Source organism: Carcharodon carcharias, chromosome 2, assembly GCF_017639515.1.
Source record: "Carcharodon carcharias isolate sCarCar2 chromosome 2, sCarCar2.pri, whole genome shotgun sequence".
NCBI lineage: Eukaryota > Metazoa > Chordata > Chondrichthyes > Lamniformes > Lamnidae > Carcharodon > Carcharodon carcharias.
In genome coordinates, this window is record NC_054468.1 from 10844341 (window position 1) to 10861602 (window position 17262).

Here is a 17262-nt window from a genome sequence, read left to right on the forward strand (position 1 = left end):
CATATGTTTCAGGATCATTGGCTTGTGAATTTTTGACAATTATTTATGGTAAAGTCTAGGGATCCCCAGGTTTAGCTACAAGGATACATTATTCCTCCCAGCAGTGTCAACGCCAACCCAGCATAAGATTCAGCCCCGAAAAGAGGGACATTTCTTTCACATAATTTCTTGCCAAGGTATTCTCAGCTTTTTGATCAAGGTGACTAACCACACATTTCCTAAATACTCCCACAATGTGTGTGGCTTCATTTGTCCACGCACAGTTTTATATTTACATACATATAAATATATATATATATATTTATAAATTGGAAGCTATTTTTTGTGTACTATACCTAAACTGCTGCCTTCAACATTTACCAGCTGTTAGCAGTTTAAAATAACAATGTGTTATAATTAGCACATAGAAGGAATTAAACCTAAGGGTGACTTGTTGTTTGTCAAATTAAGAATAACCTGATGGTTATCCATATCCCACGTCATCCAGTGCATTCAGCGGTGACTCACAAAACTATTGTAAGAATGGCTCATTTTCTGCTGTCATTGCACTTAATGCAATAAGCAAAATCAAAATCAAGATTCTGCTCATTAAAAGATCAAAATTAAGAAGGCACAGATTTAAAGTGATTTGCAAAAGAAGCAAATGTGATGTGAGAAGAAATCTTTTCGCACAGCGAGTGGTTTGGGTCTGGAATGCACTGCCTGGAAGCGTGGCAGAGGCAGGTTCAATCAAGGCATTCAAGAAGGCATTAGATGATTATTTTAAAAGAAACAATGTACAGTGTTACAAGGAACAGGCAGGATAATGGCACTAAGTCATAAAGCTCATTTGGAGAGCAGGTGCAGACACGATGGGCTGAATGGCTTCCTTCAGCGTCGTAACAATTCTGTGATTCTGTGAAGTAATTAGTAACCCTCCATAAAGTCATATAACTAAATCAAATGATGGCAGTATATAGTCCTTCATTAAAAGATAGACAAGGTGAAGTATGTAACCATACAATATGGGGAAGTATAAAAATTTAAATTGTGCACCTTCCCAATTGTTGCCATTGAAGTAACTATTAACATTATTAGAAAAGAACCTGGAGATCTGTGAGATAACTCATGTAATTCCAGGTTTATTTTGTAATAAATGTAAAAAGATCAGAGAATTGAGCTCCACAATGCTTAGGTAGCTTTATTCATTGAGAGCTGGCTATACAGCCTGTGAAATCTTCGATTCAATTTTCATTCTTTATTGACTTACTTGCCTTCTACCAGGTTGGTATTAAGAGCAATGGGATTGATGTCAACTCCCAATGTTTGGGAAGTGAAATTGTCCAGGGTTCATGCTCTTAATCACTACCCTGTAACTGCTGCTTGGAGGGGGTTGGGTTAAAATACCCTCTATGTAGGATGACCTATATCATTTACATTCCAAGACTCAACATGAATCATGATCACTTGAGGAAGATACTGAAACCTTTGAGCCAGATCGTAGCAAGCAGACAATGAATCTTCACCTTCTGGAGAGATGCAGGGGGAGAGAATTGGTGAGAAGGAATAAGCAGAAAACTATTATACAAAGATTCTAAACAGAAAAGTACATCAGGACAAGACATTACCAATCAGGTCCAATAGGATCTATTGCTTGGAATAAGAACATACTGCAAAGAACTTGAAAATAATAAAGTTGAATTCAACTGTCATAAGATTATTTGGCATATATGTGCACCTGAAATTGTTTTGGTTGTCTTCCTGCTTGGTTCAACTTATAAAGAACAAATGATTTGATTCGCTCAAGGACTGTTGAAAGTTATTAAATTACTTTTGCCTTTGCTCTTTCACCTGATCTGGTAAACCTCATTAATTGACCTCGTGGAAATGTTTTATATTTGCCTTTGCAGCTCTATATTGTCCACCGAACAGCTACTATATGACCTGTGCTCCAGCTTGTCCTCCTACATGCAATAATATCTATGCAGAATCGAGCTGTGACAGGCCTTCTGTGTGTATGGAAGGATGTGTATGTGACAATGGCTTTGTATTCAGTGATGACAAATGTGTTCCAATCAGTGAATGCGGCTGCAGGGACAAAAACGATGATTATCATTGTGTAAGTATGCCTAGAAAAAGCTCACTAAACTAACTTCAGGAAAGATTACAAAATTTGATAAATTGGTTATACATGTTCCTTGATCGAAAGTGTCTTGACTCAGTGATAGCACTCTTGCCTCTGAGTCAGAAGGTAGTGGGTTCAATTGCACTCCAAAGATTTGAGCATATAACCTAGATCAATGTTCGTTGAATTACTGAGGATCTGCTACACTGTCTGCTTTCTCAGGTGGATGTAAAAGATTCCATGATATTATTCAAAGAAGAGCAGGCTGTTTTCTGGCAAATGTTTATCCCTTAATCGACATCATGGAACCATCTGTTCTGAAGAAGAGTCAGATTCGACTTGAAATGTTACTGTTTCTCTCTCCACAGATGTTGCCAGACCTGCTGAATTTTTCGAGCATTTTCTGTTTTTATTATCACTGAAGCATTATCTGGTCATTTATCTAATTGCTGTTTGTGAGACTTTAACAGTGTCTGTAAAAGCACTTTGGGATGTTGTTTAATGTATTATTACATGAATGCAAATTGTCACTTCGTGGTACAGAACTTGAGTATTGTTGAGAAAAGAGAAAAGAGATTCACAAGAACATCAAATCTTAAAGGGAGCAACAATTTATACTGCATCAGAAGAGGACACTGATTCTTTCTATTCCCTCTATATTTGATTTTGAAAGGATCAAGGTCACAAAGATTGAATAAAGGCAAAATACTGCAGATGCTGAAGCTCAGAAATAAAAACAGAAAATGCTGGAAAAACTCATTAGGTCTGACAGCATCTGTGGAGAGAGAAACAGAGTTAACATTTCGAGTCTGTATGACTCTTCTTCAGAGCTAAAGAGAAGTAGAAAATGACGGAATGTCCATTAAATTAGATTGAATGTACATTAAGCTCCCAAAGTCATTGTTCTTCATGGTAATAGAAACAATTGTAATTTATATAGAGACTTTCATGTCTTCTGGCTATCCCTTCACAGTCAAAGAGCTACTTTTAAAGATAAAAGCAAAAAACTGCTGGAAAAACTCAGCAGGATGATAACATCTGTGGAGAGAAAAACAGATGTTTTGAGCCAAAGTTGAGTTACTCGAAGAAAGGTCTGAAGAAAGGTCATAATGACTTGAAACGTCAGAAACTCTGTTTTTCTCTACACAGATGCTGTCAGACCTGCTGTGTCCTTACAGCATTTTCTGCTTTTCTTTCAGCTACTTTCAAAGTATCATCCATATTGTTATGTAGGCAAATGCAGCAACTGGTTTGTACACAGCAAGGACCTACTAACAGTAATGAGATGAACAAGTAGATAATCTATTTTTAATGGTTTCTGTTGAGGTATAAATATTGGCTGGAACACTGGGAGAACTCCGCTACTCTACATTGAATAGCACCATGGAATTTTTGACAGTCATCCGAATGGGCAGACAAAACCTCAGTTAATCATCTCCTCTGAAAGGCAGTGTATCCGGTCCATCAATGCTGGATGGTGGGTATCAAGCTGATTATGTCCTGAAGTCCTGGAGTGCAGTTTGAATCCATGACCTTGTGGGCAGAAGTTTTCCTTTGCGTGGAGGTGGGACAGAACATGGGAAAGCTGTAAAATTGGCATTGGAGCAATTTGCTGGCATGTTCCCCTTCCAGGTTATTTGACAAGTGGATGGTTGGGGGCGGGAGGAAGCTGGTGGCTACCAGCAAGCAAGTGTCAGGTAGCCAATTAAGGCCCTGATAGGGGAGATGTCAACGGAATTTTCCAGTTGAAAGTGTGGCCTGCACAGCTGCCGAATTCTGGCTGATGCATGGAGACAACCTCCCAATCACAGACTGGGGCTAGTATTCCAAGTAGCTTTTTTACCCGTGGCTGTGAAATAGCCATAGCCGCAGACATAGGTTTTCCTTCAAAATAGCAACCTCACAACTGTGGCCAGTATAAATTTAAGCTTTATTAAAAAACCTTCAGAGGGCACCTCCACCTTGAAGGTGCCCTCTCCCTCTGTCTCTATCTCCCTCTCCTTCAGAAAATAATGGTAGGATTGGGCAAAGTCAACATGGACTTATGAAAGGGAAATCATGTTTGACAAAGCTGTTGGAGTTTTTTGAGGATATTACTAGCAGAATAGATAAGGGAGAACCAGTGGGTGTGGTATATTTGGATTTTAGGAAGACTGTGGATAAGGTCCCACACAGGAGGTTAGTAAACAAAATTAGAGCTCATGGAATTGGGGGTAATATTCTGGCATGGATTGAGGATTGGCTAATGGGCAGAAAACAGAGAGTAGGGGTAAACTGATCATTCTCATGTTGGCAAGCCGTGACTACTGGGACATTGCAAGGATTAGTGCTTGGGCCCCAGCTAGTCACAATCTATGTCAATGATTTGGATGTGGGGACCAAATGTGATATTTCCAAATTTGATGACGACACAAAACTTGGTGAGAATGTGAGGAGGGTGCAAAGAGGCTTCATGGAGATTTAGACAGACAGATGGTGTCAGGAAGATATAATAATGTTATTGGTATTTATTGTAAAATAGTGGTATGTGTGACTTAATTGGATTAAAGGCAGCTGGTCTGAATGCTTTGATGTAAATATGGTAAACACGGGGGAAGTTTAGAATGTAAGGTGTAAAATGTCATTTGCATTTTTAAATAAACCAGACTAGATTGTTTTCAAAAGACGGAGTGAAATATTACACTTATCCAGGTGAAGTTTAGAAACAGTGTGTTTATTTTTCCCAAAGATTACTGATAAAATTAGTACTATGTTTTTTTTATGATCAGGGAAGTAAAGTCCAAAGACATAGGGAAACAATGGGTATTTGCATTCAAAGGGGAAAATGTGTATAAAGGAATGAAGGCTGTGTGTAAGGATAGGCATTTTCTAAGATCTGACAAGTTTGAAAAGCCTTCAGCATCTATGCCTCAAGCTGCTGTCCTCAAAGAACTGAAGTTAAGATAACTCATTTTGAATTCGACTAGTTCAGGGTATCATATCTCTTTGCCTGGGCTTTTAAAAATTTATGGTCTGAATTTTACCTTTGGCACACCAGAACGTAATATGATGCGCAATGACATGGGCGTGTGTCCCAACGTCATTGCACACTCGTACGATATTTCATTTGGTGGGCACACACCAGAGTCGGCTGCATGCCTGCCGATAATTGGAAGGCCTATTAAGGCCATTAAGGGCCTAATTAACTGAAATTTATGCTGCCCATCCAGCCTAACAGTTGGCGGACAGGCGAAAAGGCCAAGCTGCTTTTACATTTTTGGGAAACCACATCCACAAGCGGGATGAAGTTTCCTAAAGCTAAGACTAACTAAATAAAACCTTTATTTTGAAAATAAGAAATGTCCCATCTCATGTGACACAGCCACATGAGGTGACATGTTTCATTAAATTTTTAATGTCTTTATTTTTTTTAAAAATCGCTTCAATCTCCCTGAGGCAGCTTGGTGCCTCAGGGATATTGAAGTGCTCTTTTGCACGCTAGACTCAACTTTCCCTCCTCCCCCCTGCCCGCACAGGTATCGCTCACGCTACCGCTCGTGATCCACGCAGGGTGGGCCTTAATTGGCTCACTTGCGTGAAATCGCGGTGCGGAGCCGATCATGGGTGGTGGTCAGCCTGCTGACCATCCCTGCCGCTCCTGCTGAGCCCGCCTGATGCGGGAAAAATTCAGGCCTATGTGTCTTACTGTTGCCTTAATGAAAGTGTAGCTGGGAATCAGATTAAGTAGGAGATTTAGAAGTAATCATAGTAGTAATTTGTAGATCCGTTGATGTATTTAAAATCATTTCTCTTATTAATAAATATTTAATCTAGTTTTGTAAAAACCTGTAAAACTTGGTGGTCTTATTACTACTGAATTCAAGGCATTCATCTCAAAATTTATACAAATTGCAAAACAAGTTGTGGCAGTTGTTTCAAGTTTCCCTTTGGGATTTGAACAACTTAGCATTTGCCATTGGCTGTGCCATAACAATGGAATATAACGTGGGAAAATGTGAAGTTATCCACTTTGGTGGATAAAACAGAAATGCAGAGTGCTTCTTAAATGGGGAGAGATTGGTAAGTGTTAATGCCCAAAGGGTCCTGGGTGCTCTTGTTCATAAGTTGATAAAAGCTAACAAGCAGTTGCAACAGGCAATTAGGAAGGCAAATGGTATGTTGACTTTTATTGCAAGGGGGTTTGAGTACAGGAGTAAGGAAGTATTGTTGCAGTTGTATAGAGCCTTGGTGAGACCACACCTGGAGTTGTGTGTACAGTTTTAGTCTCCTTACCTAAGGAAGGATATACTTGTCATAGAGAGAATGCAACGAAGGTTCACCGGACTGATTCCTGCGATGACGGGATTCTCCTATGAGGAGAGATTGAGGAGACTGGGCCTGTATTCTCTAGAGTTTAGAAGAATGAGAGGTGATCTCATTGAAGCAGAGAAAATTCTTTCAGGGTTCGACAGGAAGGATGTTTCCTCCAGTTGGGGAGTCTAGATCCAGGGGATATAGTCTCAGAATAATGGGTAGGTTATTTAGTACCTAGATGAGGAGGAATTTTTTCAATCAGAGGGTGGTGAATCTTTGGAATTCTGTACCCCAGAGGGCTGTGGAGGCTCAATCATTGAGCCTGTTCAACGCAGAGGCTGATAGATTTCTAGATACCAATGACATCGAGGGATACAGGGATAGTGTGAAAGATGACATAGAGGTAGATGATCAGCCATGACTTAATTAAATGGCAGAGAAGGCTCGAGGGGCTGAATAGCCTACTCCTGCTCCTATGTTCTTACATGAATAGCTCCCACCTCTGAAAGTGAGGCTGCCAATGGTTCAGGGCCGGTGGGTCTCTTGTTCCTGCCCTTAATTGATCTGGTGATCTATTGGGTCTCTGGCAAGGGCAGGACCCAGAAATGGTCCTGACCCCAGAAATTAAATGGTGCCCTGTGACTTAGAGACAAAACACTGACCCAATGAGTCACTCATACAGACAAGCAAATAATTTAGTAACTTTTCTTTGTAATCAGTTAACATATCAAATCCATTGTATTGGAAAGCTTTTTAGTATTTATCACAATTAATTCAGGAATAGGGTTACAACAATTTAAAGGCAGACTTACTTTGCAACAGAGAAACTGAGGCAGAAAGGCCAAAAATTGCATCAATTGAACTATGTGAATCTGATCATACTTACTGTTTCACCTTACTGTGGAACAAAACAGTTTAATGATTTGAACCAAACCCTGCCTTAATCAACAGTAACCCAATCCACCTGCAGCAAGACCAAAGGAAATATGTGAAGATCTGGCCTAGATCACAAGGGGATGCTGTTGTTCCATCCCTGGGTTATACTACCATACAAGTAGATATAAGGCAGAATGTGTCAATCCTGCAAAAGTGAGGGAAAGACTGGCATTACTGCTCTTGAAAACATGCCTGCAGCATGTGATAGACCCCTTAAACAGGCAAAGATTTGCATGTAGAGTATTAACATATGTTTTTTCTTTTTAGATACTGATAGACCTACTGGAAAGTTTTTTGTTTTTATCTGATACTTGTGTTCATTATTTTTAGCGTTGCCAACTGTAATAAGATGTATTCCTGGAGGTTTCATCACAAGTCTTGCCTCATGCTCGTGCCATTAGTTAGTCAACACATTCATCCTTGTCACAGACTGCATTCCAAAGCAAAAAACTCATTACCCAATTGGATAATGCTTGACTGTCTGCCAAACAGCTTTTATTTCTCATTTTCAATATTTTTATATCTAGTAAAGAGAAATGCTCAAAGGAAATAAAAAAGCATTATTTTTTAACGTCCCTATGATTTTTCTCCAGAGTTGCACACAGCAGTGTCCTGGAAATTGATCTTCAATTGCTGGAGACACCAGGCCAATCCTGGAGAGTTGGCAACCCTAATTAATTATACCACTGAGATTTTCTTAGTAAAGATGTTATAAAACATCAGTGGAAGTTGGTTACTGTTCTCTCCTACAAACATGCATTGTTTAGCCTTGTCATATCGGTATGTCTATATAACTTTAATAACATCTGTGTGCAACTGTTTCAGATTGGAGAGATTTGGCTGACCCCCCACTGTGCCCAAAAATGTAGCTGTGGAAAAGGCGGTGAGATAAACTGCACAGACTATGGCTGTAGCCCTAATGAGAACTGCAGTCTGAAGAAAAATGGGCAATATATCTGCAGATCCACTGGTTTGTAACTGAAAGTGGTAGCTACTATATTCTTCAGAATGTATTAACATTTGATGAATTATTTTTAATAAAACCAGGCTGTGAAATGTCCACTCAATATAGTTTCCCCAAGAGGGTAAAATGTTTGCGAGCAAACCAGCTGTCTCAGTTCTACATTGCCATCTTCTGTTGGCCAGTTATAGCAGTTAAGAGATGCACTGTCATGAAAATATAATCATTTTCATAATGTTATTGTGGTTTATTGTAAAGGTAGGTTAATGGTGAGGTTTGGATTAGTTTCTCTGTGTGGATGTGGGGGAGGGAGTTTAATTGAATTGGAGGCAACTAGTCTGAAGCTTTTGAGTTATCAAAAGGGAAGCCAGGTTTGAAATGCAAATATGTAAACATGGCTGAAGTTTTAGAATGTGGGATGTGAGGAACATTTTCATTTTTAGATAAATTAGGTTAGTTTGAATTTCAAAAAGATGATAAGATTTACACTTAGTCATAAGAGGCTAAGCCAAACAGTGTGTTTATTTTTCCCAAATGTTACTGATAATATGAGTACTATGAAAGGATTTATAATATGAGAAAAGTATAGTTGCAAAAACATATGGGAACAATGGAATTTGCAGTAAAATGGAGAAACATGTATAAAGGAGATGAGATTATGTGTAAGGTGGAAGGTATTCTAAGATCAAGTGTGAAAAGCCTCCAGCCTTTATACATCAAGCTACAGGAACCGAAGCTAAGAAAACTCACTGAATATCACTGTCCAGGGTATTGAGTGCTTTGCCTGGGTCTGTTGAAATGTATTTGTTTTTACTGTTGCCTTAACGGGAGTGTAACTGGGAGTCAGAATAATTAGGGTATTTAGGAGTTATTATAGTAATAATTTGTAGATCTATGTATGTGCTTAAAATCTTTTCTTCTATTAATAAATGTTTAATTTAGTTTTGTGATAAACACCTATGACTCGGTGGACTTATTACTATTGAATTCAAGGCATGCATCTTGAAATAAAAAACAAATTGCAAAACAGTTGTGGTGGTTCTTTCAAGTTTCCCTCTGGGATTTGAGCAGCTTGTCATTTACTATTCGCTGTGCCATAACAGTACACATTATTTTAGATGGTCTACAAAACTATTTCCCTAATTTTCTTGCCACCTTTTCTGAAGGTACTAACTCTTTCTTTGGCATTGTTGAACAGCACTGAGAACCCTCTTATAGCTTGCTCAAGGACCTTTTTCTTCTTGCATGACCGTAGTCTATGAGAATAGGCAGGATATTTAATTGTGGAGTGCATCATAGATGAGCTTGCTGTCTTTGTAAGATTTTTGCATACATTCACTTTGTAGTGGGGGCTACTTGATGGTAATCAGCAATGCCTGCACATCTTGCTGCTCCCCTCTGTTCCTGACATTTTCTCCATTCCTGATGATGCAAGTTTTACTTGTGCTTCCCGCCCAAGTCACCATGTCATGTAAAACTGATAAAATAATATCATTATAGTGTGCATTATTTTCCATCTCAAACATCAGAGTGACTGAGCTCTGCAGGAAGGAGTATTTTTAAGATATGTTTGAGATTTGGAGTGTGATTATGTGAATGCTAATGTGGAATATTTTGCAGCAAGTATAAACACTTTAATAGCTCAGGCCAAGAAGAGCACCTACATGGTTGTCTTGGATCTTAGCGAGATTCTAAATGTAGTCATTGTTCTTAGAGTTCACTAAGTGCACTATTGGGGGAAAACCATATTACTTGGCCTTCGATGGTTTGGTCCACCACTTCACAATTAAGCGTCTATATACTCTAGCGGAAACATCTGACATTTCCAACAGACTGCAGAAGTTCAGGATTGTTGGCAAAAATGCACCTCTGAAGGAAGGGAAAGGCATTGTTCATCTGCAGGAGATCCTTATTGAAGTGTATAACCATACTGTTCAGTTCAAAGACCAGCGGAAACTTGTGGTAAGTTGGCAAACCAGCATAACTAGAAAATCTAGGCCCCAGAATAATACCCTACTTTAATTTTTCAAACAATAATATTACAGACTTTAATGCGTTGCTTACATGACTGGTTTTATTTCATGCCCTGCCCTGTTTTGTAGATTTTTAAACGGTAAGCATTTAAAACACAAAGATTAAAACCAGATTAATATGTAAAGACCAACTTCGTTTAGCTGCAGTAAAAACTAAAGATGCAGGTCAGTAATCAGTAACAGCAGTATTCACAGCAATGAATAAATGGCTTTCTTACAGGTGGATGGTGAATTAGTAAATCCCCCAGTTCAGCCTCATGATAGTCTTCGAATCTACCAGAGATCCAACAGACTTCACTTGGAAACAGACTTTGGCCTAGCCATCAGCTTTGATGAGAACGATAACTCAGGTATTAGTGTTGTTTGTAGTTGACGATATAATTCAAGCCTTTTAATGTTAGCAAATTGCAATAAGCAATTGACCTTCAATACTAACTACTGATTAGTTGACTAACATTGTATCCAGTCATTTAAAATTGCATTTATAACAGTTTTGCGAGTTAGACAACCTGACTAAAGATCGCAGCACTCTGGAGTGGACATTCAGAGTCACAAAAACAATCTGACTTTGTTGCTATCATATAAACTGAGATTTGGAATCATATATCACAGAAGGCTGTTCAGCCCATGTGTCTGTGCAGGTCTTTGAAAGAGCTATCCAATTACCCATCTCTCCTGCTCTTTCCCCACTGTGTACCCTTAAGTATTTATTCAATTCCTTATTGAAAATTACTATTGAATTTGCTTCCACTCCTCTGCAAATGTTTCTATTTAAAGCATTTATTCAATTCCAGGTGTTCTAATTTTTCTAAAACCCATGAAATGTATCAATACATTCATCTTTATTGACCTTAGTAAATCATCATAACTCTGCTGTGACTTACTGTTTTATATTAAAATTTAAAAAGTAATGATGCCTAGGGTTTCAGCAGGGCATGGAGCCATGGAGGTTGGTCCCGGACTCAATCTCCTTTTTGTTAAGTTTGCAGACGTCAACAAGAGCGGAAGTCACATTGCGACAATGAATTTCAATGGTCCATGGTTAGGGAAGAGAAAATTATCCAGAGGTCTTTTTCCTGTTTTCCACCCAATGATCAATGTTCCCTCCAAGCTGCGGAGATGCACAGTCACGCATTAATTGCCAAATGTAGAGGGGACAAATAGGACAAGCAATGATCCCTTTAAGATACGTGGCTGCATGGCAACCTTAAAGGGACTGTGCAGTGCAACACATGGGCTGCACACAGTGAATATGAATTAGAGAAAATGTTGCTAGTGACTTCTCCAAGAAAAGTCCACATGTGAATACACATGGGCGGGGGGGTTGGTGGTGGTGGTGGTGGTGCGTGCGTGCGTGTGTGTTAAGTACAGGTTCAAATTTGCCTCTGGTGCTGACCGCAATTAACTAGGTTAGCCATGTCTCATTAAATCATTATATTGCAATAATTATTCAAAAGCATTATTTTTACGAACAAATCAGCAGTAATATTGGGCACCTAAGTGATTTGTTAATGTATAGACTAAGGTGGACTTAACTTAGGGTGATTGCGCTGTCGTATTGATGTACTTTGAAAGTTGAAAACCAATACTTGCTTGCAGAATGTGATACCCACAGCAACAAGATGGTTATTTCTTTTTGTTAGGCTCCTCAGTGACTGCACTGTTGAATAAAGTTGAATTTGAATTTTGAAAGAAGATCAACTGACTGAATATGAACTGCTGCAACCTGCTATAATAATGATTCATGTCTTTGTGCCACAGCAAAAGCCTATTGATCAGCCTTGCCTTATCTTCCTTAATACAAAACCTGTGCAAGCAACTAACTGCTTTTGACACAAATTCCATTATATTCTTGAGTGTTTGGCAAATTAATTTTAAAAAAGATAGTGCAATAGACTAAATCGCTTCAATAAAGCCTGATTAACCAACTGAGCAGCAATCCTTGAAACCACAACAGGACTTTATAACTTTGACAGAAATTTCTCCTTAAAGGATGAAGCACTAATTGAATTTGAGATGTGTTATCAATTTGGTTTGGTTGGATCAAATCTGTCATTTTTCAAAATTAGTGAGCAAATGCACAGGCATATTTCCTAAAAAGTGTACAGAGGCAGAACTCACGGCAGCACAGCTTAAGAAACCTTTCTTCCACAAACATAGAAAATAGGAGCAGGAGTAGGTCATTCAGCCATACGAGTCTGCTCCACCATTCAATATGATCATGGCTGATCCTCAATCTCAACGCCATACACCCGCTCTCTCCCCATACCCCTTGACGCCTTTAGAGTCAAGAAATCTATTTCCTTCTTAAATATATTCATTGACTTGGCCTCCACAGCCTTCTGTGGTAGAGATTTCCACACGTTCACCACCCTCTGAGTGAAGAAGTTTCTCCTCATCTCCATCCTAAATGACCTATGCCGAATCTTGAGACCTAAATGACCTATGCCGAATCTTGAGACTGTGACCCCTTGTTCTAGACCCCCCGCCAGAGAAAACATCATCCCTGCATCCAGTCTGTCCAGCCCTGTCAGAATTTTATATGCTTCAATGAGATCCTCTCTCATTCTTCTAAACTCCAGTGAATATAGAGCTAGTCGACCCAATCTCTCCACATGTGACAATCCTGCCATCCCAGGAATCAGTCTGGTGAACCTTCACGGCACTCCCTCTATGGCAAGTGTATCCTTTCTTAGGTAAGGAGACCAAAACTGCACACAATACTCCAGGTGTGGTCTCACCAAAATCCTGTATAGCTGTAGTAAGACATCCTTGCTCCTGTACTCTAGTCCTCTCGCAATGAAGGCCAACATACCATTTGCCTTCCTAACTGCTTGCTGCACCTGCTTGCTTGCTTTCAATGAAAAAATGAAAGGATCACCTCCTTCCTCTTCATCAAACCCCCTTACTCACCAAACTCCAACTTAAGCACTCTAATGCAGCACAAAGAACCATTCAAGTGCTGCTTAAAAATCTTTTGAAACTTTTATTTTATCATTTATTTATTTTGCTATGTATATGCTTGGTCTGAAAAGAATTGCCCCTGTAATGGTCTTGTCTGGTCCTTAAAATTCCAGACTATTATATATACCCCTCCTCACTTCTCCATAGATCAACCACAGTTGTCGGTTCATAAATGGACTATATCTGCAGCAACATAGGAAGCACTATTTCAAATGGAGTATTTGAAAGACAGTGATAAATATTGGGGCTGGAATTTACAGCACTGAAACAGTCCATTCTGCCCAATTTATCCATGCTGGTGTTTATGCTTCACACAAGCCTCTACCTACCCCTATTCATTTCACCCTATCAACATATCCATCTATTCCGCTCTCCTTCATGTGCTCATTTAACTTTTCCTTAAAAGCATCTATGTTATTCACCTCAACTCTCCATACAATAGCAAATTCTGCATTCTCCTCATTCTCTAGGCAAAAAGGTTCCTCCTGCCTAATGAAAAGTTATAATATCTGGTATGAAATAAGATTATAGGTTATTAAGGTCATAATCTAAAATAATTAACATTGCAGGCAATTTTCAAATATTCATTTTCTTTCTCTCTAGACATCACTCTTCCTATTACCTACAGGAAATGGGTTCGTGGATTATGTGGTAATTTTGAGGGAAAGAGAATAAATCATCTCACAAAACACAATGGAGCAAGAATTACTGAAGTGAAACATTTTGGTGAAAGTTGGGATATCGACAGTAATAGACCCGCAGCCAGTAAACCAGGCATTGCAGATAGACAGAAGTATGTGTGTCTTATAATGAGTGGTATAATGAGGGTTAGGGTGTATGTGAGGGGAAATAAAACATGATTGTACTGATTGACAGGACTGCAGAGCTTAGATCGGATCCGTTGGTTGTGGGATCGCTTAGCTCTGTCTATCACTTGCTGCTTACGCTGTTTGGAATGCAAGTAGTCCTGTGTTGTAGCTTCACCAGGTTGGCACCTCATTTTTTAGGTATGCCTGGTGCTGCTCCAGGCATGCCCTCCTGCACTCTTCATTGAACCAGGGTTGACCCAGATAATGGTAGAGTGGGGATATGCCAGGCCATGAGGTTACAGATTGTGTTCGAGTACAATTCTGCTGCTGCTGATGCGTCACAGTGCCTCATGGATGCCCAGTCTTGAGTTGCTAGACCTGTTAGGAACCTATCCCATTTAGCACAGTGGTAGTGCCACACAACGCGATGGAGTGTATCCTCAATGTGAAGGCGGGACTTCATCTCCACGACTTTGCGGTGGTCATTCCTACTGATACTGTCATGGACAGATGCATCTGCAGCAAGCAGGTTGGTGAGGATGAGGTCAAGTATGTTTTTCCCTCTTGTTGGTTCCCTCACCACCTGCTGCAGACCCAATCTAGCAGCTTTGTCCTTTAGGACTCAGCCAGCTCGATCAGTGCTACCGAGCCACTCTTGGTGATGGACATTGAAGTCCCCCACCCAGAGTACATTCTGTGCCCTTGCCACCCTCAGTGCTTCATCCAAGTGGTGTTCAACATGAAGGAGCACTGATTCATCAGTTGAGGGAGGGCGGTACGTGGTAATCAGCAAGAAGTCCCCTTGCCCATGTTTGACCTGATGTCATGAGACTTCATGTGTTCTGGAGTCAATGTTGAGGACTCCCAGGGCAACTCCCTCCCGACTGTATACCACTGTGCCGCCACCTCTGCTGGGTCTGTCCTGCCGGTGGGACAGGACATACCTAGAGACGGTGATGGTGGTGTCTGTGATATTGTCTGTAATTATGATTCTGTGAGGATGACTATGTCAGGCTGTTGCTTGACTAGTCTGTGAGACAGCTCTCCCAATTTTGGTACCAGCACCCAGATGTTAGTAAGGAGGATTTTGCAGGGTCAACAGAGCTGAGACTGCCGTTGTAATTTCCGGTGCCTAAGTCGATGCCGGGTAGTCCGTCCAGTTTCATTCCTTTTTTGTGACTTTGTACTGTCCATTACGGAAGCTAATCGGTAAAACCACCCTTGATGGTGGTAGCAGGTGATGGGCCAAGCCTGCCTGGATGAAAATTACTAAAGGAGATTAAGTTAGAGAGGGCTGAAATCTTCCAGCTGAGAGCAAGTGGGTTACCAGAGCTACTACAAAAATACGCCTCAGTCTTCAAGGACAAACTTGTGAAGATCCAGGGGCTGCAAGCAAGAATTCATGTGGATCCAGAGGCAACCCCCCAATTCATGAAGGCAAAAGGTCTACGGGAAAAGGTCAACACTGAACTGAACAGATTAGAGAAACTAGGTGTTATAAAACCTGTGCAGTTCTCAGAATGGGCAGCACCATTAAACCCAACCAAAGCGTTCGAATTTGTGGCAACTACAAATTGACAGTTAATAAGGTGGTTAAGCTGGACAGATAAACTGCACCAAAAATTGAAGACCTATATGCTAATCTGGCAAGTGGAACCACCTACATGAAGTTTGATATGAGCCATGCTTATCACCGATTAGAGTTAAAGAAGGCCTCCCGGGAAGTTGACACAATTAATACATACAGAGGGTTGTAAGGATATACCTGTTTGCCTTTCGGCATCTCGTCAGCTTGCGCCATATTCCAGAGAACAATGGAAAGTTTATTGCATGGACTGCCCCACACTGTAGTTTATTTAGATGATGTTCTGGTGACAGGACTCACTGAAAAGAAGCATTTGGTGAAATTAGAAGTCTTAAAACGTTTTTTGCAGGCTGGAATGAGTTTAAAGAAAGAAAAGTGCATGTTCCAAGTGAGGGAGGTAAACTATTTGAGTCACTGGATAGTTTCACAGGGCCTCGACCCAGTTGAGGAAAGCAAGAGTCATAAGAGAGGCACCTGTGCCAAAGAACAGCTCCGAGTTCAAACCATTCTTAGGAATGATCAATTATTATGGATGATTCTTGCTCAATTTGTTTACAGAACTGGCACCCCTGCATTATCTACTCAAGAAGAACGAATGTTGGTCTTGGGAGGCACCACAGAAAGTTTTCATAAAGATGATGCAATTGTTGCACTCATCCAACCTATTAGTACATTATGACCAGAGGAGAGAATTGGTGTTGACATGTGACACATCTCCCTATGGTGTGGGAGCAGTGCTCTCCCATCAAATGAACAATGACACGGAACAGCCGATAGGATATGTATCAAGAACGCGCACCACAGTAGAAAAGGGATGCTCACAGATAGATCATCTTTGGTGTCAAGAAATTTCACCAGTACGTACACGGCCGTCATTTTATCATTGTTTCAGACTACAAGCCATTGCTAGGATTGTTCAGCGAGGACAAGGCTATACCATCCATAGCCTAAGCAAGAATACAACAGTGGGTGTTTGTCCTGGCAGCATACGAGTATACTTTCATCCATAGGCCTGGAAATCAAATTGCAAATGCTGATGCGCTGAGTCGTTTGCCCTTACAAGAAATTGATGAGAGTGTTCCAGCTCCCCAAGGACTAGTTCTATTGTTAAATTTCTTCAATTCATCGCCGGTATGTGCTAGACGGATCGTGGCTGGACATGTCGAGACCCAGTCTTATCCAAAGTGCGAGAACAAGTGCTTCATGGTTGGTCACAAGAGCATATATCTGATGAAATGAAATCGTACTTTAACTGAAGACAAGAAATAATCAGCCAGGGTGGTATTTATTGTTGGCAACACAAGTGATTGTTTCTCCAAAAGAAAGAAAGCCATTATGATTGAATTACATAGTGCAGATCCAGGAATTTCCCAAATGAAGGCCATAGCACACAGCTATCTATGGTGGCCTGGGATGGATGGAGAAATAGAGAGCTTAGTGAAGAATTGTATACTGTGTCAACAATGCAAACGTTACCTTCAACAGCTCCGTTTCACCCTAGGGAATGGCCGGGAAGGCCATGGGTGCAGTTACACATTGCCTATGTGGGACCTTTCATGGGAACAATGTTTCTGCTT

The 17262-nt window shown here is 40.3% G+C and overlaps 1 protein-coding gene across 1 annotated transcript in view; it reads left to right on the forward strand.

Annotated features, from left to right (window-relative positions):
- LOC121273751 (zonadhesin-like) overlaps window positions 1-17262 on the forward strand; it is a 112343-nt gene that overhangs the window by 49354 nt on the left and 45727 nt on the right. The window contains exons 13-17 of the mRNA XM_041180915.1: window positions 1890-2098; window positions 8159-8303; window positions 10009-10256; window positions 10548-10677; window positions 13895-14084. Of these exons, the coding sequence (XP_041036849.1) occupies window positions 1890-2098; window positions 8159-8303; window positions 10009-10256; window positions 10548-10677; window positions 13895-14084 (922 nt within the window). The remainder of the gene's footprint in view (window positions 1-1889; window positions 2099-8158; window positions 8304-10008; window positions 10257-10547; window positions 10678-13894; window positions 14085-17262) is intronic.